Genomic DNA, 23662 nt, shown 5'->3' on the forward strand with positions numbered 1-23662 from the left:
AATGGCCTCATCGCTACCCCAGCGACAGTGGCTGCCACATAATTTACACAGACGAATAGTCCATGAATATGTGACTAGAAGCCCCTTCCATTTAGGTGGCTTTCTCATCCAAATGTCAAGTCAGTTGGATAAACGAAAATGAAGCTTCCTTGGGGTGCTTGGGGTGCTTGTGCAGTTTTCATCGGCTGACAAACTTCTATCCAGTCTGCGCCACTTAGGTCAAACCCATGATAGGCTGAGGCAAAGTGAGGAGGAAATGTCAGCTACTGGGAGTGACTTTGAAAGGTTTCGACGTAACCGAATCTAATAAAACTGTATTTGACCTTTATCTTCTGCCTGTTGCAGGGTCGCGATGCCACCCCCTATCTGGAACGTAATCGAGTGGGACGTGATGCCATAGACTCGGCTGCCGCCCTCACCGACATGGGCAAATATCTGTTTCGAGAGCGCCGTCTGCCTGTCTACGATATCGCCGTGGCTATAACTAAGTAAGTGGTTCGGTGACCTTTATAGCTGTCGCCCTGTGTTTTGGTTTTAATTGCAGGATCAACGGCAAACTTGATTTCTCTGAGCAGCTATCCGCGCTTTCCCCTTTCACACCATATGCATTAACTATATTAGAGACATGTTCCTTAAAGATACACTGCTATAATGTCTTCCTGTGTCTAGGTATGATATGTGTCGCAGGCGTAAAGGAGGTCGTTGCACCAAGGGCACTGCGGGTAAAGAGATACCAAGAAACTACTAGACCTAGGCTTACAAACACTGGTACACACAGATACACTGCCTTAGAACAAATGTCATTACGGATGTTTAACATATTTGAGTTCGTTTTTACCTTACACCTCAACCCCCCTCCCACCACAGCTACGAGACACATTAAATAAAAATCATAAATTTGCGTGTGGGTCTTAATACTTATATTACTACCGCTACACAACTCGAAGGCAAACACATCAGACGCACACACACACACACACACACACACACACACACATACCTACAATTGACAGCATCCAAGCAAGTTATGCACAAATGAGTTAATTCCAAAGCGTTATACTAATTTTAGTGGCAAATCGGGCGTAAACTGACTTCTTCAGTTCGAACATTTTATATCTGCCTCACGGTTGTATTGGTTGGCGCTTTGAACACACACAATTACATCAGTATAAGTACTTAAATGTAGTTTTTACGCCTCATACGGAAAGGTTCCCCATGGTAAAATAACCTACAATAATGTGTACATGGAAGGGTTAATCCCAAAGCTAACGTGAAGCAGTGATTTAAAATGGTTTCTTATCATCTCGTCGGATTCTATACAATTTTGATAGCTCGTACATCAGTGAACCCACTTGAGACTCTTCCCAATCATTTCTTCAGAATTCGGTGCACCGAAGAAAGATTTCTCTCTATACTCTGTTTCTGTTTTTGAAACTACAAATGGTGAGTGCAGCTTGGCACGCACACCAATAGACACAGCAACAATCGATCATAGCTCAAGAGGAGATAATTAAACAAATGGCTCAAAAAACCCCCAAATCGAAACTGAAGCTGAAGCCAAATCTAAAATTTCAACGCATTCTTTGAACAATTTTCGCCCGCAGACTCGATATGTGCCGTCGCACCTCCGCTTACGGCGAATGTAATCGCGGTACCGCAGGTAAAGACCCAACAACTATCCTTCCATTTGTTAGCCAACCTCTATCTATCTACATACATAAGTATCTGTACAGACAAATACAAAAAATAAACACAACAAGCTGAGCAAACGCGCTTTAAATAAGTAACGTTAAAGGCGGCCACCGCCAAACCCAAAATGCTCCATCAACAACAATATCAAGCAAATTTAATGAATTTTATGCACGTCTCTTTGTCTCTATTTTTATCCTCCTCCTCTATTCCACCTCTCTCTTTCCGACAAAGCCAACTATGCGAGTACTGTGTGTTTCTACTTATGTACATATGTTCCTGTGTGTGTCGCACGAGCCTCTGTACCAAAAAGCAAGAGCAACTTGGCAAAAACAATATCGCTTGCGAGCGATATCTTTGTGAAATTTTCATTAACAAATACTCTTTCTCTATTCCTTTTAAATTAAATACATCTTTCTCGCTCATTGGAAGAGCATTAAACTGTACATTTTTTATCTGTTTTCATAAACAAATACTATGTGTGCTAAACACGTATGGTGAGCGCTCCTGATCTTTTGGCAACACTGGTCACACTCTTGTTGTGTTTCATCTTTCATGTGTGAAATACATACATATGTATGTATATGTACATACATTTCAATTTACCGAACTCTTCTCTGTTTTTTGTGTCAGCTGCATGTCAATTTGAACATTTTCGAGAATATATGTAACCATTTTATTGCATTTCAGCGGGAAAACATTTTAAATATTATTAAATATGAACGAAGTATATTATTTACATACATAAAATAAAGTACAAAAAGCGTAGATTATTTAAAAGACATGTAAGATTGCAAGAAATATAATAGTAGTACCTGAAACGCTTTTAAAGAACGAACTGCTGCAAGAACTAAGTAAAGTTTGATTGATGCGATTGCTAAATTTAATCTAAATATACATACATATATACTCTAAAAAACTGCTTTTCGGGCTACTAATATTGGACTTCTGGTACATTCCATGTACGATTGCTAATTGCTTACCTTTTTGGTTATGGTTTTTTGGATATGGTCATACTAACACTCATCAAATCACAGCTCGAGACCTACTCTCAGCGGTTGCAGTTATTATGTGAAGAAATTAAGACTACCTTTGAAATGAACAAAAAATTCCCGAAATGCATCAACGAACTCCTATTTTTATTTAATAACTGCAACAGCTCAGCGACGGGGGGTCTTAAAAATTAACTTCCGGTGAAAAAACAAAAAATAATAATGAAGAAAAAAAAAGGAAAAACACCAAAAACCCGCAAATAATTGTTAAATTTTCTTCGTGTATTTGTTTTTGGAAAAGGCTTCGCCTATGTTGGTGGTGCCTGCGTAGTGAACAAGCGACTAGAGAAGGTGAACAGCGTGGCCATCATTGAAGACACCGGCGGTTTCAGCGGCATCATTGTGGCTGCTCATGAAGTGGGACACTTGTAAGTGGTGACAAAAAATAGATAATGAGGCAATTGTGCTTTTATCGGCTTTCATTGTCCGTCCGGACAGCGGAACGTATTCTTTACAACTTTCAATACATACATATAAATACATAAATATGTATATATGAGCATACTGTATGTACATATACATATGTATGTATATGTACTTAGTCCGGCAAGTCCACGTCCCTGATCAAAGACGTGTATTGGGAGTTCATTTGCCACACATTAACAAAAGAAAACATAAAAAAAAACGAAAAATTTCCGCTGCTCCAAACTGGTCATTGAAACACGTTTGCATTTCCGTTTGACATCATTCGTGGTGCAATTAATCAATTAACATTTTTCCCACCCGGCCACGCTCCTCAATCAAAATGTATCTCTTTCCCTTTCACGCAGACTGGGAGCGGTCCATGACGGATCGCCACCACCAAGCTATCTAGGCGGACCGGGCGCCCAGCGCTGTCGTTGGGAAGACGGTTATATTATGTCCGATTTGCGTCACACGGAGCGCGGATTCAGATGGTCCGCCTGCACGGTCCAGAGCTTTCATCATTTTCTCAAGTGAGTTGAGCCTATGAACGGCTATGACAAGAATATGGTAATTGACTTTACTCCGTTTCCGTTCTCAGTGGAGACACAGCCACCTGCCTGCACAACGCCCCACACGAGGACAGCGCTCTGGGAAGATCACTGCCAGGCACTTTGCTCTCGTTGGATGCCCAATGCCGACGGGATCGCGGCACGTATGCCTGCTTCAAGGACGAGCGCGTCTGTGCCCAGTTATTCTGCTTCGATGCCCAGACGGGATACTGCGTGGCCTACAGACCCGCTGCGGAGGGTTCAGCCTGTGGTAACGGCTATGTAAGTCCCTCATCCGTGCAATAAATAACCTCAATAAGCCTTAGACACGACTCACACATATATTAATCAATCCATAGCACTGTCTGGACGGTCGTTGCACTCCTCTGCCCTCCAACATTATCCCGGACTATGGGAACAACTATCGTTTAGTCTACAAGTGAGTATAGTTAATTTTCTTTTATTTGATTGAGAAGACTGTTCGTTAGTAGTTTTGTTGTGCAAGCTAAGAATTGTACTTACTAAACACATGCAAATTTAGAAAACATAGAAAACACGAATACACACAGAAAAACAAATTTTAATATACAAACTTTTACACATCTAAACTAAATTAAAACACCAACAACACCAAACACAAATACAACAATAGTAAAATCGACGGGAAAAAAGATGCAGCCTCTGAGACAACGGAGGACATTGAAATAAGTAGCGAAGAGACGGAGTCGCAAGAAGATGAGAATGAGAACGATAATGAAAATGGTAGCGACGATGAGGAGGAGCAAGAGCAGGATGAGGGCAACACTAGTAGCGAGGAGCAGCAGGACAATAAAGTCGAGCAAAGCTCAGATGCCGCTTCAGCCTCAGCTGCCTCTGCTGGTACAACGACAACGACCACAGAGCTACCCACAAAGGCGAACGCGTTTGGGTACTTGCATCGCGTTTTGCCGATGCACAACACTGAGAGGCAATGGCTTCAAAACGATGGTGTTTTGGTAAAGACGCGCACCAGCAGTAGTGTCAGCAGTATTAGCGGTTCCTCTGCTCCCTCTACGACACGAATACCAAAAACAACAACCACACAAACACCAAATCTCTTTCAAGTCTACACTCATGAATTACGCAAACAAATTGAATACTACCTACACATGCTACAAACACAACAACATGCAACAAAATTGAAACCAGAACAACAACCACAACAGATACAAAAGTCAGAACATTCACAACAGTCGGTAGTTGAAATACCTTTGGTACAAAAACAAATTACAAATTATAGTGTAACCAGCAACAACAATGGAGCAAAACTACAACACCAAGAGAGCACCAAGGACGAGAACCAGAGACAGCAGCAACAGCAATCAGTGCCAACCGATGAGGAAAATGAAGCCACTGCAGGCATTCAGAGCAATGAAGCGATTGAACGGCAAAAACGTAAGTTCCACATCCAATCCACCACAGCACCAACAACAATAGCAAGTGCTGCAAAGAAGACTTCATCAACAACAACAGAATCAACAATTGCCAAAGCGATAACAACTTCATCATTTCTCAATGCGTATTTCAAAAAATTACAAGCATTGCATTTACCAACACTGGATGGCGCAGTAACGGCCACCAGCACAATCACATCCGTCTCGTCATCTGTCAGCGTCAGCTCAACAAACAAGCAACATCCGGAACAACCAGAAGTGCAGCCGCAGAATCAGAAAGAAAACAACTTTGATGGCAGCTCCTTCTTAAAACGTACGCCCACTCGGAGTAGTATTAAAGCATCCAAAACTAGTAGTAGCAATATGAGCAATAGTAGTAGTCAACCTCATCCGCAAAATGAACAAAAAAGGCCAAACTACATTGGCGACACCACAAATAATCTGCCAGCGGTGTTGGACAGTGCGCCAAGTACAACGGAAAGTACAGCAGGGCCCAAGAAACCCAAAATTAAAACACAAAAACTAATACGCCGCACACGAGTCATGTAACCATAGTGTGAACCCGAGAATGTGACAGAGATACAGAGCATGAGTAAACAAGAAACTCTGCTCCCATTTACTATAAACTACTAAATACTGCTAGCCAGAAACACAGTTGATCAGCTGCTTGCCAAAACCAAAAGAATAACCTTCCAAAATGATCAACGGCTCCTTCGTCCTTCGTCCAACGTCCACAATATCACACACACAAAACAAAGCAACACGCAACACACACATGCATATGCCAAACCGACCGATCCGATACCGAATCCGATTCGTTTTTCTTACGTGCGGTAAGCCAAACCTCTCCAGCATTCAATCCGGTTCTTATCTTCCTCCATAGCAGTAGTCTAAAGCTTTGCCTTAAAGTATTTTCCTGCCCTATAACAAATACTGATATAACTTTGGTTGCTGAGGCGACAGGGTAGTAGGAATAAGTGAAAATTAAATGATAATCAAAACTCATTTGAAGATCACAATTTGCATACGTAATTGGCCATTTAGCTATTTAATGAAACATATTTTTAGCATTTGGCGTTGGAAATTGCATCGATCATATTTGTAATATGTATGCAACAAACAAACATTTTAACTCCGTAGTGTATAGGGACCACTTAGTCAGTGGTCCCACTTGTAGTTCTTGAATGGTTGTTCCTTGAATTGCATGAAATATATTACTTAAATTATATCTTACATTTCCAACAAATTTAACGATTTTCCTTAATCCTTGACTTGAGCGATACCAGTTCTAGTCAGAAATGAAATGAATGTCGTAGATTTACATTAGACGCATAGTCAGATCTTCATAAAGCATGCTTGAAAAAATCTTGTCATCAAACTCTCTATGAAAGACCATCTGCTAGGTATATCTCTCGCTCTATCCTTCCAACATTGTTCTCACGCCCACACTCAAACACACATACACACATGCATTCAAGCAAATCCGAACAGAAACAAATTGAAACACCAACATACACGCTCTCTTTCTCACACCACCACCACCAACCACACTTGCATACTCGAACATACTTATTGAAAGAAATATCGAAAACGATATACTTTATCGAACACACTTATAATTGTAGCAATTAAGTAACGTTTGATCAACAAGAAATGGCATGGAATCAGAGAATAATAAATACACTGAAGCATTTTTGAATACTAAAAATCGAACTGCAAAAGGCAAAAGTGCAACTAAGTTATTTTGCAAATGGAAGCGCATGGAATTGGAAATATAAAATTAAACTGAAATATAAGTAATCCACACGCACATACAACACCTACACTTCAAAATGGCGGCGCCTGCAGCAAATTTACATGCATAAAAATCCAGAAATTGTTCATTGATACTGCACGCCTGATAAAATGATAAAATTTTGCCGTATTAGATCAATTTTCCCTAATTAAAATTTCCATTTCTTATTTTCCACTCCCTTCTCCCAAACAGTGGTTAACTGGAAGCTGTTTCCGTTCTAGCGGAACAACGGCAGTACAACAGAAGCGGGAAACGTAACGTAACGCTTGGAATTGTCACACCGATTAGTGTCAGCGGTTAGTCGCATCGAAATTGGAACAGTTTTTTGCAGTTAAAATGTGTTTTAGCTAGAATTTATTATTATTATTATTTTTATTAAAAACTATTGATTTTTAGATCTAGCCACAACTAATTTAAAAATTGTCTTTTAAACTCCACTTAAGCATGAAAGCAAGTGAGTATTTATACGAAATGGCGCATGTAATATTGCTCAGTAAATGCATATAGTAGTAATGATTCGGAATAGTTTAATTTAACGCGAGTTATTGTAAAATAGTACTCATTATTCTGTAAACAGTTCATTCGCACTCACTTTGGCAGACTCCTTGAGCAAATCATTAAACTAAACAATAATATAATCCCACTTTCCAATGTGATAAACATATATAATTTGTCTTCTTTACTAAAATATATTTATCGTATTTTGTTTGAAAATTGCTTAAGAAGGTGGAAAATTTACCTTGCCTCAAGAAAATTTTAAATTTCATTTCATTATTGTTAAAATTGTTAGAAACACAAATTCTAAAACAATCATTACTTTATAGGTACTTAGTATAATGTTTGATACATACAGTTATTAAAAATAAGTTCTAGTTGTAGCTAACAAATGAAACTGTACAATTACCAACAACACACCCACACAAAAAGAAACAAAAATCGATGCATAAATATACTTACGTATACATAAATGAAATAAATACATACATATTGTATATCTGTACATGAAAACATTTGCAAGTCTTTGATTAAAGTGGGTATACGAAAAAAATATTCTTTACTAAGATACTTCTCTCCTCAATTATTTCAATGCGTGCATAAATACATTTCTGCTATTCTGCGGTACAAACCCATTGTGCAGTGTACTTTCTTTTTGTTTTTATACCCGGTACTCGAAGAGTAAGTATATTTTATTTATATTGAAACGTTTCCGGCCCTATAAAGTATATACATATAAAGTATTCTTAATCAATGTTAATCGCCGAGCCGATATAGCCTTGTCTGTCTGTCCGCCCGTCCGTCCGTCTGTCTGTCCTGATGAGCGCCTAGCACTCAGAGACCATAGAGCTAGAGAAACCAAGTTGTGTAAAATTTAAATAAATTCATTAAGAGCTCCTGGCGAAGTTCTACTCCTGGCGTGGCCTTTGTACATAACGCATAAAGCATTTAGCATAAAGAAGTGAGTGGCTAGTATAGTATGACTTGTATATTTTGAAAATTTTTAATATATTTTATATAGACGACAGATGCATTTGCACCAGACGGACGCGTCACAAAAAAAGTCACCAAAAAAAGCTTATAAAAAACAGATTTTAAAAATTCTTAAAAAAAAGTTCTACCATAGAAAAACAAATATTAGCATTCGACCATTTCTAAGCCTCATACATATCTTTCATAAAAAGTGGGTTTGGTTCCTTGAGGGAAAATCGTGTCAGGTAGTGTAGTAGGAGTCGGCAATATGTTATTTGATTTTATAATTAGAATGTGCCATTTATGTCCTTTTTAATACATGCGTAAGGCCACATACATACATATATAGCCATATAAATCAGATTCTAGAGTTAAGATTAGATGGGATCATTATTATAGCTAGAATGAAGAAATTAATTTTCAGTGTCTAACCACCAGCCCCTTTGGAACTCCTGCCGCCCTCTGGTGGCTAAGGTGCATTTAAAACACTCCGCTGGTGTCAGAAGGGTTACAAAGATGGCGCTTAGTAATTAAAATGATTCTGTTATAGCACGTTTCGGAATGTTAAGAAATATTTTTAACAGTACACATTTGAATCGCAAAATACCCACATGAGAGCTCGTTTGCGAGACTGTTGTGATACAAAAATATGTCACTCGCACACAAGCTCGCATGCGAGCTCGTTTGTGGTCATTATGCAAGACTCTCGCATAAGGCATGTTTTTGGTTTGCTTACTGAGTGACGGGAATAAAAGTTGAGACGCGTACGAGGCGTCTCACTATGTTCCCCCTCGTTTTTATCTTTGTAGCATGGCAAGTGGTGGTGCGACAAGTTTTGAGGGGCGCCGAGTTTCCGGCCCTGACCATGTCATACCGGAAAGACATTTTCTCCATTCGAGAAAAATAACTAAACAGTGGTTCTCAAATTTATTTAACCATCTTTGGTTACCAAGTGGTTTTCGCGGCGACAAGTTTCAGCGATAGTGAATTTCTTCTAATTTAAATAGCTAATGCAATTGTATTACATTGAAAACGTGGAAATGTGTTTTTATACCCGGTACTCGAAGAGTAAATAGGGTATATTGTATTTGTGCGAATAACGGTTGTATGTAACGCACAGAAGGAAACGTTTCCGACCCCATAAAGTATATATATTCTTGATCAGCATCAATAGACATGTCTGTCTGTCCGTCCGTCCGTCCGTCCGTCTTGTTTGTCGGCTAGTTCTCAGAGACTATAAGAGCTAGAGCCCCCAAATTTTGCATCCAGACTGCTGTGTGCTCACACTGAAACCAGTGTATTTCAACCCTTCCGCCCCCTCAAATAGGCGAAAACCTCCCAAATCTACAATTTTGAAGATAACAGAAAACTAAAAACGCCATTCCGTAGGGAATGACCATTTCTGTCAGATCACTAAATTGGCCTATCACTATTATAGCCACAATGAAGAAATTCATTTGCAGAGGCCAAACCCACCCCGTCCCGCAGCTTATATTTGTTTTACACATTCTCTCATTCACACTCTGCTTCGCGCAGTTTATGGCCTCTGCCCCTGACACGTCTCTGCCGCTGCCTCTGCCATGACTCTGCAGTGTGTGTCTATAGGGGAGGGTGGCGAGCTAAAGGAGCGTGTTGGCGTGAGCAGTGTTGTTGATGTAGATGACAGATGAAGAAAAAATGTAAAATTTGACAAATAACCGCTAAGTGGCAGATGTAGTACTGAGTGCCGGGTATAAAAGTTGTGACGCGTAAGAAGCGTCCCTTCTCGTTTTTTTACATATTGTATAAAATGTGGAAAAATAACAAAATGCAACTGTAAAAGTGTTCTAGTCTAGACAGGTTGCTCTTTTATAGTCTCTAAGAACTACGCGCACGTCGCGAAGAACGGACTGCTTGACGGCCAGTTGGTTTTAATAGAGTTAATGTAGTGTGTAGGTTTTTTTTTGTCGCGAAAGCTAGTAGTGTCTCGATATACCTATGGTCAGAGGAGTGGTCCTCTAGGACTTCCCAAGTCTTTACTAAGGGTTCAAGCTTATGACAAACGAAGGTGAGGTCAATAACCACCTGTAAAGGTAGGGTCGCCACCCCAATTATAGATTGGAGTTTGGGATGAAGCTGAAAAGTGACTCCCCCCTTACATTCGTGTCCGAGCTACACCACTGTGAATGTGATGAGCATTGGCGTCGCATCCTAAAAATAGGCCTATGTCCGACTTCACGCCGTCTCTTGCGAACTAGGTCATTTGGAGGATCACTTTCTTCGTGAGCTATATAGGAAGACACCAGTGACAGGTGCTTCCTATGTAGCTCAAAGCTTACTTCCGTGTTGTCGCCGTTGTGGTCTAGATTGATTTGTAAGATTGTCAGTCTCAGCAACAGGTTTCTCCCCCGCTGCAACATCTGCGTCGAAGTCGTCGACACATCGCTTGGAAATCATGCTTTATGGTTTGCGAAGAGCAGCCGGCCTGGTTCGACTACAGCTCGTCGTCTGGTGCTTCGATCTCCGAGGCAACGTCCTGGTCGACTGGGTTGTCCACAGTCGCTGCATCGCATTTGTACATCTTAATGGTGACGAAGCTGCAGCCGATGTTCAGCTCGCTCTATCGGTGCCAGCTAGTCCTTATTGAGTACTACCACCGCCTGGTGTTTGCGGCTTTTTGACGTCTCAACATTGACGACCTTCCACTCTGAGGTTGGATAGAGTGGGTTCCACCTCTGCACCCCTCCAACTAGAGCTACCGCTGTTTTTTATAGGTGGACGTAACGCTCGTCTTCGCATGCTATAATTTGTATGTATCCCAGCAGCTTCCAGCCACTTCAACTAATTCCTTGGAATCTTTGCCTCCGCGCTCCGTTTGTCTGGGCCCATTAGCGTTCTCTCCTTTGGAGTACTCTAGAGTCTAGACCAAGGTAAATTTACTTACAAGGTGACGTCTTCACTGGGATTACTCCCAGTTGTCAATTGGGAAGCGCCAGATTAATTTATATTTGTTGCCCGCACTCTGAATAACACTCTTAGTCCGGCCCGGTGTGAGATGAGTGTCGGGGTTATGATTGGGGAAGGTAGTGTGAAGGGATGGGAGTGTGAGAATATTCGTATGTATGTAACTCTCAAATCTTCGAGTACGGGTATAATGCTAGGTAAGATAAATGTCTGGATGTTCTACGCTTACTTGTTCGCATATGTAAAATTGTTTAGTATCCTGACAAAATCGAAGGCTGGATTATATTTATTATATTCTTACACCATTGAACGTTAAGATCGTAAAAGTTTCACCGAGCTATGAAAGCTTTTTAAGCTTTTTAAAAAATGACAGCGCTGAATGTGTAATCACCAAAAAAACCATTTTAATAAAATATCGCAAGAATGGATGCATTAATAATGGAAAAATTATAAAAGAAAATCTCCGGGCAAGTCCAGCTGCTGGGTATCTGGCGTAGTTCGATTTAAGCGCCCTTAGAGCTTGTCGGCAGCGGTAAGTAGCGGTTGTAAGACACCAGGTTCCGCACTAGAGCGACTACGGATATCATACATACAACGCCTGCAGGCATGAGTTTACCAGATCGATTCCATCGGACCCCCATCAGGCCGGCCAAGAACAGGGATGTGCCCAACTGGAGCATGGGGCGTGGTTGATCCTGGGAGTTCAAATGAGCTCCATAGCCGAGAAGAGCTCCAAAGGCAAGGCCAGCTCCAAGCGAAGGAATCGAGGCTGATAACATGACAAACAAAATATGGGTTGAGTTTGATTACATGGAACAATAAAACGAACGCTGTGGCAGAACCATGCTCTTCCAACGAAAACACCCACCTGCCTTGGCATAGCCCATGATACCGCCCGCTGCAACCGTTGCAGCATATGCATAACCAAACCAATCCACCGGCATTTTAATAAATTTTATTTTATGTTATATTTTAGCTAAACAGGAAAAACTTGTTATCGATAAGCGATAGATTGGTCAAACAGAAGCTTGCAGGGTGTGTGACATAGAGAGGGATCTCAAAAGTATCCGTGCGATATATCTATCGATTTTGTTATGTCACGAGCAGATATACCTCTCTCACTCTCTCTGATTGCTTTTCCGTGTGGTCTTTACTATTTTTTTTTTTTTTTTGGTATTAAATCGCTACAGCGAAATTGGATGGTCGCATGAGTAGTTTGCCGAACGAACACCAGAAATAGAATGTTATACATAATAGTGCCTCAATGTTTCTATGTTATGCAAAAATTATTAAAATATCTCTCCAACGCAGATTTACTTGTCTCTTCATTGATTAGAGCCAAAGATTTCCAGCATTTTCTCAATTCGAGGACATCCTTCCCTCCAAGGGTACTCAATGTTGCTTGTTCCAAGAAAAATTTTGGGGAACAATCCTGCTTAGTATTCGCAGCATTCTGCTCGCTTTGCGCAGCATGCTGCTGATCAATAAAAATTTTGCAGTAGCGATTAAATAAAGAAAAAAATGTAATATTAAATAATGGAAACAGGGTACACAAAGGCACATACTGCTGTGTGGCTAGCAACAAATTGTCAAATAACGTAACAAAACATTCGAAAAACGTAGCGTTAATTAATTCGTTTTTTTCTAACTCTTTCAGCTAAATTGTTATTTTTGTAAACAATCCAATAAAAGAAGTCATGAAGAGTAGGCCTACCTTGTGACGAATTTATTGTGCAATCGTAGAAAATTGTAGTTTAACGGCTGAGTGTCTAAGTTTGATGGCAATATTAAACAGAATATTAAAATCGAGTAAATATGTCATTGACCGGGACCGATTAACTTATGTTAATCAAACTTAAAGCTTATTAGCGCAGTTTTGCTGAATGAAACGGGACCCATTCGAATTTGTTCGTAAGATAGCTGATGATGGAGTAGTGATATCCTTCGAAACACTCACAATTTCAATGAATTAATATAAAAATTTGCCGGTATAGGTATAGCAAATATTTTTTTTTTTTTTTTTTTTTTTGGTTGACCTTTTCTGTTTTAACCTTATTATGCAATCAACCCAGGAAATATAAATTAAAAAATCACCCAATCCTGCGGGGAATTGAATGATGATTCGAATAAAATTACATTTTAAATGCTGAGACTCCCAGCTAGCTAGTAATATCCAATATAACATAAAAATCGAGGAAAATAATATTAGTTTCACGGTATATCTACAGAATATTTTGAAAATGCAAGCGTATGTTTCGGTATATTTTCGAAGTCTGTCGGTATATCTTATCGATAATTTCGCGGTCACGCTGGAGCAGTGGCCTTTGGACCAGGTGTTGATTAAATTAAATGGATACAATTAAATAAAACATAAGGAATGAAACGCACGGCTGGCTTTATGAGGAAACAGTGAGCGTAGGAGACCATTGAGATTATTGAACTAAGGCCACTAAATAAAGAAATTCATAGTTTTCGAGCCACCCTGTGTATGACGCGGTTACACAACAAAATTCTTGGCACAGACGCGTAGGCGCCCGAAACGGGCAGGGACGAATTATTCCTAACAAAAAACGCATCGTACCCCACGATCCACTCTACGCTCTGGAGCTGCTCACACACCAAAGACAAAAGGCGCTGGTAGGTCCACGAGGCACTGACAACAGTGGTCAATTTCTATTTATAAGCGCATCATTCGATTGCAATTGATTTTGTCTTTTTCTCTCTTTATTTTAGTTCAGGGGCGCAGGTTGGCGTGATTTACTGGGAAATTCATTTTATTTTCGGCAAGGCACGCGCATACAAGCGTGCTTATCAGTTGATTGAGGCTGTCATGGTCATCACGGCGTCCACTTGCCGCACGGAGGCGGTTTTCGATTACAGCTGGAAGAATGTTGTAGCTGCTTACTGGAACCGCTATCCAAATCCATCCAGCTCGCACGTCCTCACCGAAGACACCATTCAACGGGAGGTGCGGGACGGCAAATTATACTCCCGGCGACTGCTCTCAAAGACAAATCCGGTGCCTAAATGGGGGTCTCGGTTCTACAACAATGTGCCTGTCAAGATTGTTGAGGATTCGGTGCTGGATCCGGTTGCGAAGACGTTCACCACATTCACCCGCAACCTGGGCATGAAGAAGATAATGGTATGTAGACTTGCTAGTTTTTGCAAAAGGCAGCAAATAACTTGTTTCGATTCTTAGAAAGTCGATGAAATCGTTACCTACACCGAGCAGAATGATGGAAGCACACTGGCCGTTCGTCGGGCCTACATCAGCTCACAAGTGTTTGGCTTCTCGCGTGCCATTCGGGCCTTCGGCATTGAGCGATTCAAGTCGAACAGCAACAAGGCTTCCAATGGCTTTGACTATGTCCTTCGACGAATGTTCCCGAAAAGTCAATCCAGTGTTCTCCATTCAGCCTCCCCAGCAGCGGGAGCGACAGGAACGTTTGCAGCCCAGCAGATCGATCTATCCGCTGGCACAGCAGCGGCGGCCGTCCCAAATCACAACAGCAGGATAAAGAGTGTCGCCAGGATTGGCTATGACTACATTAAATGTCATGCTAACAAGATTGCGCAACTGTTTTCAGTTCGAAATTGAATCGCAATAATACTACTGGAATGCTCATGAATATGAATGGGAACTCTTTATTTTGGGTCGACTTCTGGATTCTACTTCAGGTCAGTGTTGTGCAAACTGAGGATTTCGCTGGCTGTAATTATATGTATTCCAAACAAAACAAACTTTGATACTTTGTTGCATTTCATTCCCTATGTGTGTCTGTGCTCAAAAAAAGATGAGAACGATGGCAGTGTGCGCTTTTCATCAAAAAAAATCTTTAATTTTAATCAAGCAAATTGCACTGTGTAATTTACAATTTCTGTTAGGCCAACCATTCTTTACGTAATATTGGATATTTTTATGTAAACCCATTGTATATTTTAAAATAAATTATTAATATTTAAATAACATATTGGAACGTTTGTATCTGTGCCGTCATGGTTTTTATACCCGGTACTCGAAGAGTAAATAGGGTATATTGTATTGTGCGAATAACGGTTGTATGTAACGCACAGAAGGAAACGTTTCCGACCCCATAAAGTATATATATTCTTGATCAGCATCAATCGCCGAGTCTATGTCTGTCTGTCTGTCTGTCCATCTGTCCGTCCTGATGAGCGCCTAGTACTCAGAGACTATAAGAGCTAGAGCCACCAAATTTTGCATCCAGAGTTCTGTATGCTCACACTGTTACAAGTGTATTTCAAAAATGAGCCACGCCCCCTTCCGCCTCCGCAAAAGGGCGAAAACCTCCGTTATCCGCACAAACACAATATACCCTATTTACTCTTCGAGTACCGGGTATAAAAATTGTTTTTGAACGGATTCAATAATAATTTGTTGCTCCTTGTATTGTGGACTCCACACACAAGAACAATACTCCAATATCGGGCGAACCAACGAGACGTACAGTGCTTTAGTTATATACGGATCGTCAAACTCTTTTGACCAACGCTTAATAAAGGCTAGAACTCCCTTTAGCTTTGTTAACGGTTGAAGCAATATGGCTATTAAAACATAGCTTGTGATCGAAAAGGACTCCTAAGTCATTTGATGTGGAGATTCGGTCCAGAACATGGTGTCCTAGAGAATAGGAGACAAAGTGTGGTGCACGGCGGTGAAAAGTCATAAGTTTGCACTTAGCATGGTTTAAGAAGAGTAGGTTATTTGAACACCAAATGCTTAATTCGTCAAGGTCAAGTTGTAGGCGAGTATGCAAGTACCAGTCGGAAAAGGAAAAACAAATTTTAACGTCATCAGCATACATTAAAGTAACTGAGTGCAAAATAACTTGGGGCAGGTCGTTCACAAACAAATTGAAAAGAAGCGGACCTAAATGACTTCCTTGAGGAACTCCAGAGGTTACTTTCACAACATTCGACAAGACATTGTTCAACAAAACACGCTGTGTGCGATTCGACAAGTACGATGATATCCAATTTACAAGATTTGTGGGAAAACCTAATAACGAGAGCTTATGGATCAGCAGGGTATGATTAACAGAATCAAAAGCTATACTGAAATCTGTAAAAATGACGTCGTCTGCATGCCACTTTGAAATCCTCGGTTGATTAGAGACGAGAATTCTAAAAGGTTAGTAGATGTAGATCGATGTCTAAAAAAACCATGTTGCGTCGGGGATATAATGCTAGAACATGCATGTTGCAATTGACGAGTGACAAGGTGCTCGAGAAACTTCGGAATGGCAGATAGTTTAGCAATACCACGATAATTTTCGATATTAGATCTGGACCCTTTCTTATGAAGAGGAACAAGGTAGGATTCATTCCAGATCATGGGGAGGCGAGAATGCTCCAGGGAAAAATTAAATAAGAAGGTCAAAGGACGAGATAGGGCTTGAGCGCAATATTTTAAAATACAGCTCGGAACTTTATCTGGACCCGCAGAAAAACAGATGTCAATTGATGACAACCCTTCGAAGACTGTACTTTCATCAAGGAAGGGAAGAAACATGTTATTAACATGAGGTAGATGGTATGGATAAGGGGGGGAAGAGTCATAAGTATCCGAGGAGTACGTCGATTGAAAGAAGGTGGCAAATAAATGTGCAATTCCTAGATCTGAAGTTTCTGTTTTAGACTTTAACTGAAGGGAAGAAGGGAACGAGTTAGACTTGCGTTTTGAGTTGACGAACGAAAATAATTTTTTGGGATTACTACGGAAATTTTTGCCACATTGGGAAAGATGTACGTTATAACATTTCTTATTGACCGTAAGAAATTGAGAGCGAACCGAAGAATATTGGGCAAAGACAGACAAAGAGCCAGTTATCTGGTACTTTTTGTAGAGCCGAGATTTTTTATTTTTTAGGTAATACAGATACTTGGAAAACCACGGAGGTTTAGAGGAAACAAATACGGTGACTTCAGGGACGTAGGTATCGAGGGCAGAGTATAATGTTTCGTAAAACAGATTGACAGTAGGCTCTATATGTGATGAGGACTAAGGAAAGGACCAATCCTCATGCGAGAGATGTAGACAAAGATCGATCAAATTAGTTTTGCGAAAACATTTTATACGACTTTTTGAAGGTAAAATGGTGTTAGTAATAGAGACTTCGAAAAATATTGATAAAGTAGGATGATGCGGATCTTCGGGAAAAGACATCGGATTGCCTGTTAAAACCGTTGTACGAGAGGCATCGCTGACAAAGATGAGATCTAACAGTCTATCTCTATTATTTCTGGCAGAGTTAATTTGGGTAAGCGAGACGTCAGTTACCCCCTCGACGAAATCATGTTGACTTCCAGGTAGCAACATGTTTGAATCATCCTGTTGCCAAGATAGAGATGGGATGTTGAAGTCACCCATAACTAGTATCTGATCAGCACAGCCTAAAGCAGAAACTACAGATCGAATTGCAGAAAGGTGGTTCAAATAAACAACGTATGCATGTATATTAATACATACATACAGATTGACAGTAGGCTCTATATGTGATGAGGACTAAGGAAAGGACCAATCCTCATGCGAGAGATGTAGACAAAGATCGATCAAATTAGTTTTGCGAAAACATTTTATACGACTTTTTGAAGGTAAAATGGTGTTAGTAATAGAGACTTCGAAAAATATTGATAAAGTAGGATGATGCGGATCTTCGGGAAAAGACATCGGATTGCCTGTTAAAACATACATACATACATGAATGAACATAATTTTATATGTTACTCTTTCCCAGTCGTGGAAGTGGATGCGAAAAGAAGCGTTCTCTTAAACTTTCCTGGTGGACTTTGTCGAACCGATTCGGTTGGCGGTGAGATGGCGTCCGACAATGGGTGAGGCCATGATGCAACTATACAGTTGTTGCATAGTTGCATCATGGGTGAGACAAGAGAAAAAAGTATGGTTCAATTGCGTATTGGAAGCTGTGCACAGTACTCAGCAAGCGAATCTTGTAATTTTCATTTGTTAAAAATTTGTGAAAAAAGTATTTAATAGATGTAACCGCGAATTCACCATGTAAGTACTGGCCGAATATTTCGGCAGTTAGATTGCATCTAATGAATATGAAAGAAACAATAAATAACGGTTTATGGATATGCAAAAGGACAATTTATACATGCTTACCGTTTTCTTTATTTTAATTGTTACATCATGGCCTTTATTTTATCTAATTTAATAAAAGAAATGCATTTGAAAATTTATATATTTATTTTAACATATATATATATATATATATATATATATATACATACATATATTCTTTGAGAACGCTCTTTTATGCATGCTCACGGTACGGTTCTTAATAGTTTCCTATAAAACGATATTGTATGCATGCACAATATATTCCCAAGGAACTGTCCTACATGCATGCCAAAGATATTTTCTGTAATGCTTTTTTCGGAAACTACAACTGGAAGGAACACCCGAGCGTTACACAACATTGAAATTACCACAGCCACCAGCTCTAAATGCGTTCCAAAAAAAACTGTTCCTACCTAGAAAAAAAAGGAATGATGCCCCACGTAAAATGAAAGCGAGAACGTCACGCATAAAGAACGCATTCTTAATGGAAAAGGGAGCGATACAGAAGTACTGCTTGGAAGCAACCAAGTCCGACTAGGCTCCTCTGCAAGTTATCCTTTGTTCAAGAAGGATTGGCAGGCCTTTAAGAACGCACACTGTAAGCATCCTCGCATTTTTCGGCTTTTAACGCCTGGCTCACGACAGCACGACCAAACTTCAGCAGTGTGAAAAATATGAATTTTGGTGATATTATGGACACATTTACATTAAATATTAGGCAAGATCTAGCCTCTATCTGTCCTATTGTCAAACAATTCAGCAGCAGCGGATTTGTCAATTTGGAATATAATAAATTCTTCGAAAGTCTTGTGATTTGACTAGACTTTCCCGATTGATAGCACAGCACCCACAGTGCCAAGCACGGCCTTCTTTAGAATTGTTCGACGTGTTTTCGCTCAATAAATTAATGCAGAGCTACATGAGGATAACGAGAGCGCTCCACTAAATTTTGTATACCAGCAAATAATCTAGGAAATCGTTAAAATTTCTTTTGAGTCCAGAAACGTTTCGCTAATCGCACAAAGGTATCGATAATGATTTTTTTCAAACGAGGAAGTATTACTTAAACATATATCGATATACCAGTCCATGCATCACAGCGACGCCAAATTCCCTCGAAAAAATCGCGTGTAAGCGCATTTTGTGTGTATTTTGTGTTCAAGAAAGTAAATTGTTTGAACTGAAACTTTAAACTCGGATTCTGTAAAGTGGCATAGCTCACTGACCCATACAATTTCAGTTTGCAGAGACGCATTTCGTAAAAGGTGACGAGAACCATTTGACCACAGCGAAAGCAAACACAATTTTAATTGAACATTAAAGACCGAAACCGCGCCGGCAGTAAAATATGTCCAAAACAGATGCTGCCTCCGTCGACGCCGCCGAGGAGAACTCTGTAAGTATAAAGCAAAGTGAAATACAATTTTTTTACGTTTAGTGACGCCGCCGGTGGTGTCGGTGACGCGTAGAATATTCTGAAACTTTCCTTCGCCTTTTCACAGAATGAAACCACTTCCGATGCGGCAACCAGTTCCTCGGGGGAGAAGGAGGCAGAGTTCGACAACAAGATTGAAGCCGACCGGAGTCGGCGGTTTGATTTTCTGTTAAAACAAACGGAGATATTCACCCATTTCATGACGAACAGCGCCAAGAGTCCCACAAAACCTAAAGGCAGACCCAAAAAAATCAAAGACAAAGAAAAAGAGAAGGATAAGGATAAAGATAAGGAGAAGGAATTGGCTGAGTAAGTGGTTGAGTAATTTTATATTTCTTTACGCGTATCTACCAATTTCCAACTGTTTTCCCCTGTAGCCATCGCCATCGCAAAACAGAGCAGGAGGAGGATGAAGAGTTGCTGGCCGAAGACACGGCTACAAAGGAATTATTTCGATTCGATGCTTCACCCACCTACATTAAGGGTGGCGAGATGCGTGACTATCAAGTTCGTGGTCTCAACTGGATGATCTCACTGTATGAAAATGGCATCAACGGCATTCTGGCCGATGAAATGGGCCTGGGCAAGACGCTGCAGACCATCTCCCTTCTTGGCTATCTTAAGCATTTCAAGTGAGTTTTCCGATTGTATTACGCTTCAAAAGTACTCGAAGCATTCTTATTCTCCTGCAGAAACCAAGCTGGTCCCCACATAGTGATTGTGCCCAAGTCCACGCTACAGAATTGGGTGAATGAGTTCAAGAAATGGTGCCCATCGCTGCAAGCCGTTTGTCTGATTGGCGACCAGGACACTCGAAACACTTTCATCCGAGATGTATTGATGCCGGGCGAGTGGGATGTTTGCGTGACTTCCTATGAGATGTGCATACGCGAGAAGTCCGTTTTCAAGAAGTTTAATTGGCGTTATTTGGTCATTGACGAGGCGCATCGTATCAAGAACGAGAAGTCCAAGCTTTCGGAGATCCTCCGAGAGTTCAAAACGGCTAATCGGTTGCTCATCACTGGTACCCCATTGCAGAACAATCTCCACGAGCTCTGGGCCCTGTTGAACTTTCTCCTGCCCGATGTATTCAACTCGTCCGAAGACTTTGACGAGTGGTTTAACACAAACACTTGTCTGGGAGACGATGCCCTGATCACGCGCCTGCATGCCGTGCTTAAGCCCTTCTTGCTGCGTCGCCTTAAGGCCGAGGTGGAGAAGCGTTTGAAGCCCAAGAAAGAAATGAAGATATTTGTTGGCCTTTCCAAGATGCAGAGAGATTGGTACACCAAGGTACTGCTTAAGGATATTGATATTGTTAATGGAGCTGGCAAAGTCGAGAAAATGCGTCTGCAAAACATCCTAATGCAGCTGCGAAAGTGTACCAACCACCCCTATCTGTTTGATGGAGCCGAGCCGGGGCCACCGTATACCACAGACACACATCTGGTTTACAATTCGGGAAAAATGGCCATTCTGGATAAACTGTTGCCCAAACTCCAGGAACAGGGATCACGTGTTTTGATCTTCTCCCAAATGACCCGCATGCTTGACATTTTAGAGGACTATTGCCATTGGAAGAACTATAACTACTGTCGCCTGGATGGTCAAACGCCTCACGAAGACCGCAACCGACAGATCCAGGAGTACAATATGGAGAACAGTACAAAGTTCGTATTCATGTTGTCCACAAGGGCTGGAGGCCTGGGCATTAATCTGGCCACCGCCGATGTGGTCATCATCTATGACTCCGATTGGAATCCCCAAATGGACTTGCAAGCCATGGATCGTGCACATCGTATAGGCCAGAAGAAGCAAGTGAGAGTCTTTCGCTTGATCACAGAGAGCACTGTGGAGGAGAAGATCGTGGAGAGAGCCGAGGTCAAGCTGAGGCTGGACAAGATGGTCATTCAGGGTGGCCGACTCGTTGACAATCGCTCCAATCAGATGAACAAAGACGAAATGCTCAACATAATTCGATTCGGAGCCAGCCAAGTATTTAATTCGAAGGAAACGGACATCACCGACGAGGATATTGATGTCATACTGGAGCGTGGCGAGGCTAAAACAGCCGAACAGAAGGCCCAACTCGATAGCATGGGAGAAAGTTCGTTGCGCACATTCACCATGGACACGAATGGAGAGGCAGGCACTTCGTCAGTCTATCAGTTTGAGGGCGAGGATTGGCGTGAGAAGCAGAAACAGAACGCTCTGGGTAACTGGATTGAGCCACCAAAGCGTGAGCGTAAGGCGAACTATGCCGTGGACGCCTATTTCAGAGAAGCCCTGCGCGTCTCTGAGCCGAAAGCCCCCAAGGCCCCACGTCCACCCAAGCAACCTATTGTCCAGGACTTCCAGTTCTTCCCGCCTCGTCTGTTTGAGCTGCTCGACCAGGAGATCTACTATTTCCGAAAGACTGTCAACTACAAGGTGCCCAAGAACACGGAACTCGGTTCGGAAGCCAACAAAGTTCAGAGGGAGGAACAGCGCAAGATTGACGAGGCCGAACCCCTCACGGAAGATGAAATCATCGAGAAAGAGAACCTCCTCTCCCACGGCTTCACGGCCTGGACCAAGCGTGACTTCAATCAGTTCATCAAGGCCAACGAGAAGTATGGACGTGATGACATTGACAACATAGCCAAGGACGTGGAGGGCAAGACTCCCGAAGAGGTTATCGAGTACAACGCCGTGTTCTGGGAGCGTTGCACAGAGCTGCAGGACATTGAACGAATTATGGGACAGATTGAGCGAGGCGAGGGAAAGATTCAGCGACGACTGTCCATCAAGAAGGCCTTAGATCAAAAGGTATGTCGAATGAGTTATTTATCCGTAAAGGAGCTGTCACATCTAATGAATACTGAATATCTTTAAAGATGTCGAGGTATCGAGCTCCCTTCCACCAGCTGCGTCTGCAATACGGAAACAACAAGGGCAAGAACTATACAGAGATCGAGGATCGTTTCCTGGTCTGCATGCTGCACAAGCTGGGCTTCGACAAGGAGAATGTCTACGAAGAGCTGAGAGCGGCTATAAGGTAAGTAAACAAATCAGAAATAATTAAAACTGTTATTGTTTATATTGTGATGCCATTCGATAGAGCATCACCGCAGTTTCGCTTTGATTGGTTTATCAAGTCGCGCACAGCTCTGGAACTTCAGCGCCGCTGCAACACCTTGATAACGCTCATCGAACGCGAGAATATCGAATTGGAGGAAAAGGAACGGGCCGAGAAGAAGAAAAAGGCGCCGAAGGGAAGCATTTCGAGTGGCAGTGGAAGCCACAACAGCACTCCTGCCCCAACGCCCCAACCCAAGGCCAATCAGAAGCGCAAGAACGATGTAGTGGCCACCAGCAGTAGTTCCAAGAAAAAGAAGAAGTAACCAGCTAGCGAAAGGAATGAATCATTGCAGAAAATTCACATGAGAATAGGCATCTCTCATCATTAGTTGCAGTTGCAATGCAAAGACAACAGATTACTTAATAACTCTGCATATACGCATACACATACATATGTATGTACGTAGCTCTTAGTTCAGTTCCCCCGACATCCAAAAGCCAGCACAGCTTACAAGCAACATACATACATTCAACAGTTCAATTATAATATCATTGCGCGCCGCTGTATTCTATTCCACGTATTTGTACTTTGATTTTAAGAAACTAATTATTATATTTATATATGTATGTATTGCAACATCAGTTCAATGATAATGTTTTTTATTGGCTGTCGCGCAGCTCTTGTCCGGATGAACAATTTGATTCAATATCCGTCGATGAGGCGACC

At 41.3% G+C, this 23662-nt stretch overlaps 4 protein-coding genes across 12 annotated transcripts in view; 3 read left to right on the forward strand and 1 right to left on the reverse strand.

The window, feature by feature from the left end:
• The window catches only part of LOC117891932 (venom metalloproteinase 3), a 56971-nt gene extending 49076 nt beyond the window's left edge, over window positions 1–7895 (forward strand). Inside the window, exons 8-15 of one of the 8 annotated variants that reach the window (XM_034797771.1) lie at window positions 346–488; window positions 670–722; window positions 2983–3109; window positions 3512–3676; window positions 3745–3976; window positions 4054–4133; window positions 4347–5128; window positions 7115–7895. In XM_034797771.1, the coding sequence (XP_034653662.1) occupies window positions 346–488; window positions 670–722; window positions 2983–3109; window positions 3512–3676; window positions 3745–3976; window positions 4054–4133; window positions 4347–5128; window positions 7115–7143 (1611 nt within the window). In that variant the 3' untranslated portion in view covers window positions 7144–7895. Of the gene's footprint in view, window positions 1–345; window positions 489–669; window positions 723–1604; window positions 1661–2982; window positions 3110–3511; window positions 3677–3744; window positions 3977–4053; window positions 4134–4346; window positions 5774–7114 lie in introns of those variants that run through there. The other 7 variants (XM_034797770.1, XM_034797768.1, XM_034797769.1 and 4 more) reach the window with 7 other exon arrangements.
• A 3819-nt stretch (window positions 7896–11714) lies between these two features.
• On the reverse strand, window positions 11715–12360 carry LOC117891937 (transmembrane protein 14 homolog). Its single transcript, XM_034797780.1, has 2 exons — window positions 12201–12360; window positions 11715–12101 (listed from the first exon to the last, which is right to left on the reverse strand). Exons 1-2 carry the CDS (start codon window positions 12274–12276, stop codon window positions 11836–11838), a joined length of 342 nt encoding a protein of 113 aa, XP_034653671.1. The 5' UTR covers window positions 12277–12360; the 3' UTR covers window positions 11715–11835.
• Window positions 12361–13637: 1277 nt separating this feature from the next.
• On the forward strand, window positions 13638–15076 carry LOC117891936 (protein preli-like). 2 transcript variants are annotated; one of them, XM_034797779.1, is made up of 4 exons: window positions 13639–13747; window positions 13802–13969; window positions 14066–14477; window positions 14535–15076. In XM_034797779.1, the coding sequence occupies exons 3-4, from the start codon at window positions 14163–14165 to the stop codon at window positions 14931–14933; spliced, it is 714 nt and encodes a 237-aa protein (XP_034653670.1). In that variant the 5' UTR covers window positions 13639–13747; window positions 13802–13969; window positions 14066–14162; the 3' UTR covers window positions 14934–15076. The 2 variants fall into 2 exon arrangements, with proteins under 2 accessions (XP_034653669.1, XP_034653670.1); XM_034797778.1 differs by having other exon boundaries at window positions 13638–13969.
• Window positions 15077–19548: 4472 nt separating this feature from the next.
• LOC117891934 (chromatin-remodeling complex ATPase chain Iswi) lies at window positions 19549–23342 on the forward strand. Its single transcript, XM_034797776.1, has 6 exons — window positions 19549–19836; window positions 19943–20184; window positions 20253–20507; window positions 20568–22683; window positions 22752–22912; window positions 22976–23342. The coding sequence occupies exons 1-6, from the start codon at window positions 19789–19791 to the stop codon at window positions 23256–23258; spliced, it is 3105 nt and encodes a 1034-aa protein (XP_034653667.1). The 5' UTR covers window positions 19549–19788; the 3' UTR covers window positions 23259–23342.
• Window positions 23343–23662: the final 320 nt, after the last annotated feature.

Source organism: Drosophila subobscura, chromosome E, assembly GCF_008121235.1.
Source record: "Drosophila subobscura isolate 14011-0131.10 chromosome E, UCBerk_Dsub_1.0, whole genome shotgun sequence".
Taxonomy (NCBI): Eukaryota; Metazoa; Arthropoda; class Insecta; order Diptera; family Drosophilidae; genus Drosophila; species Drosophila subobscura.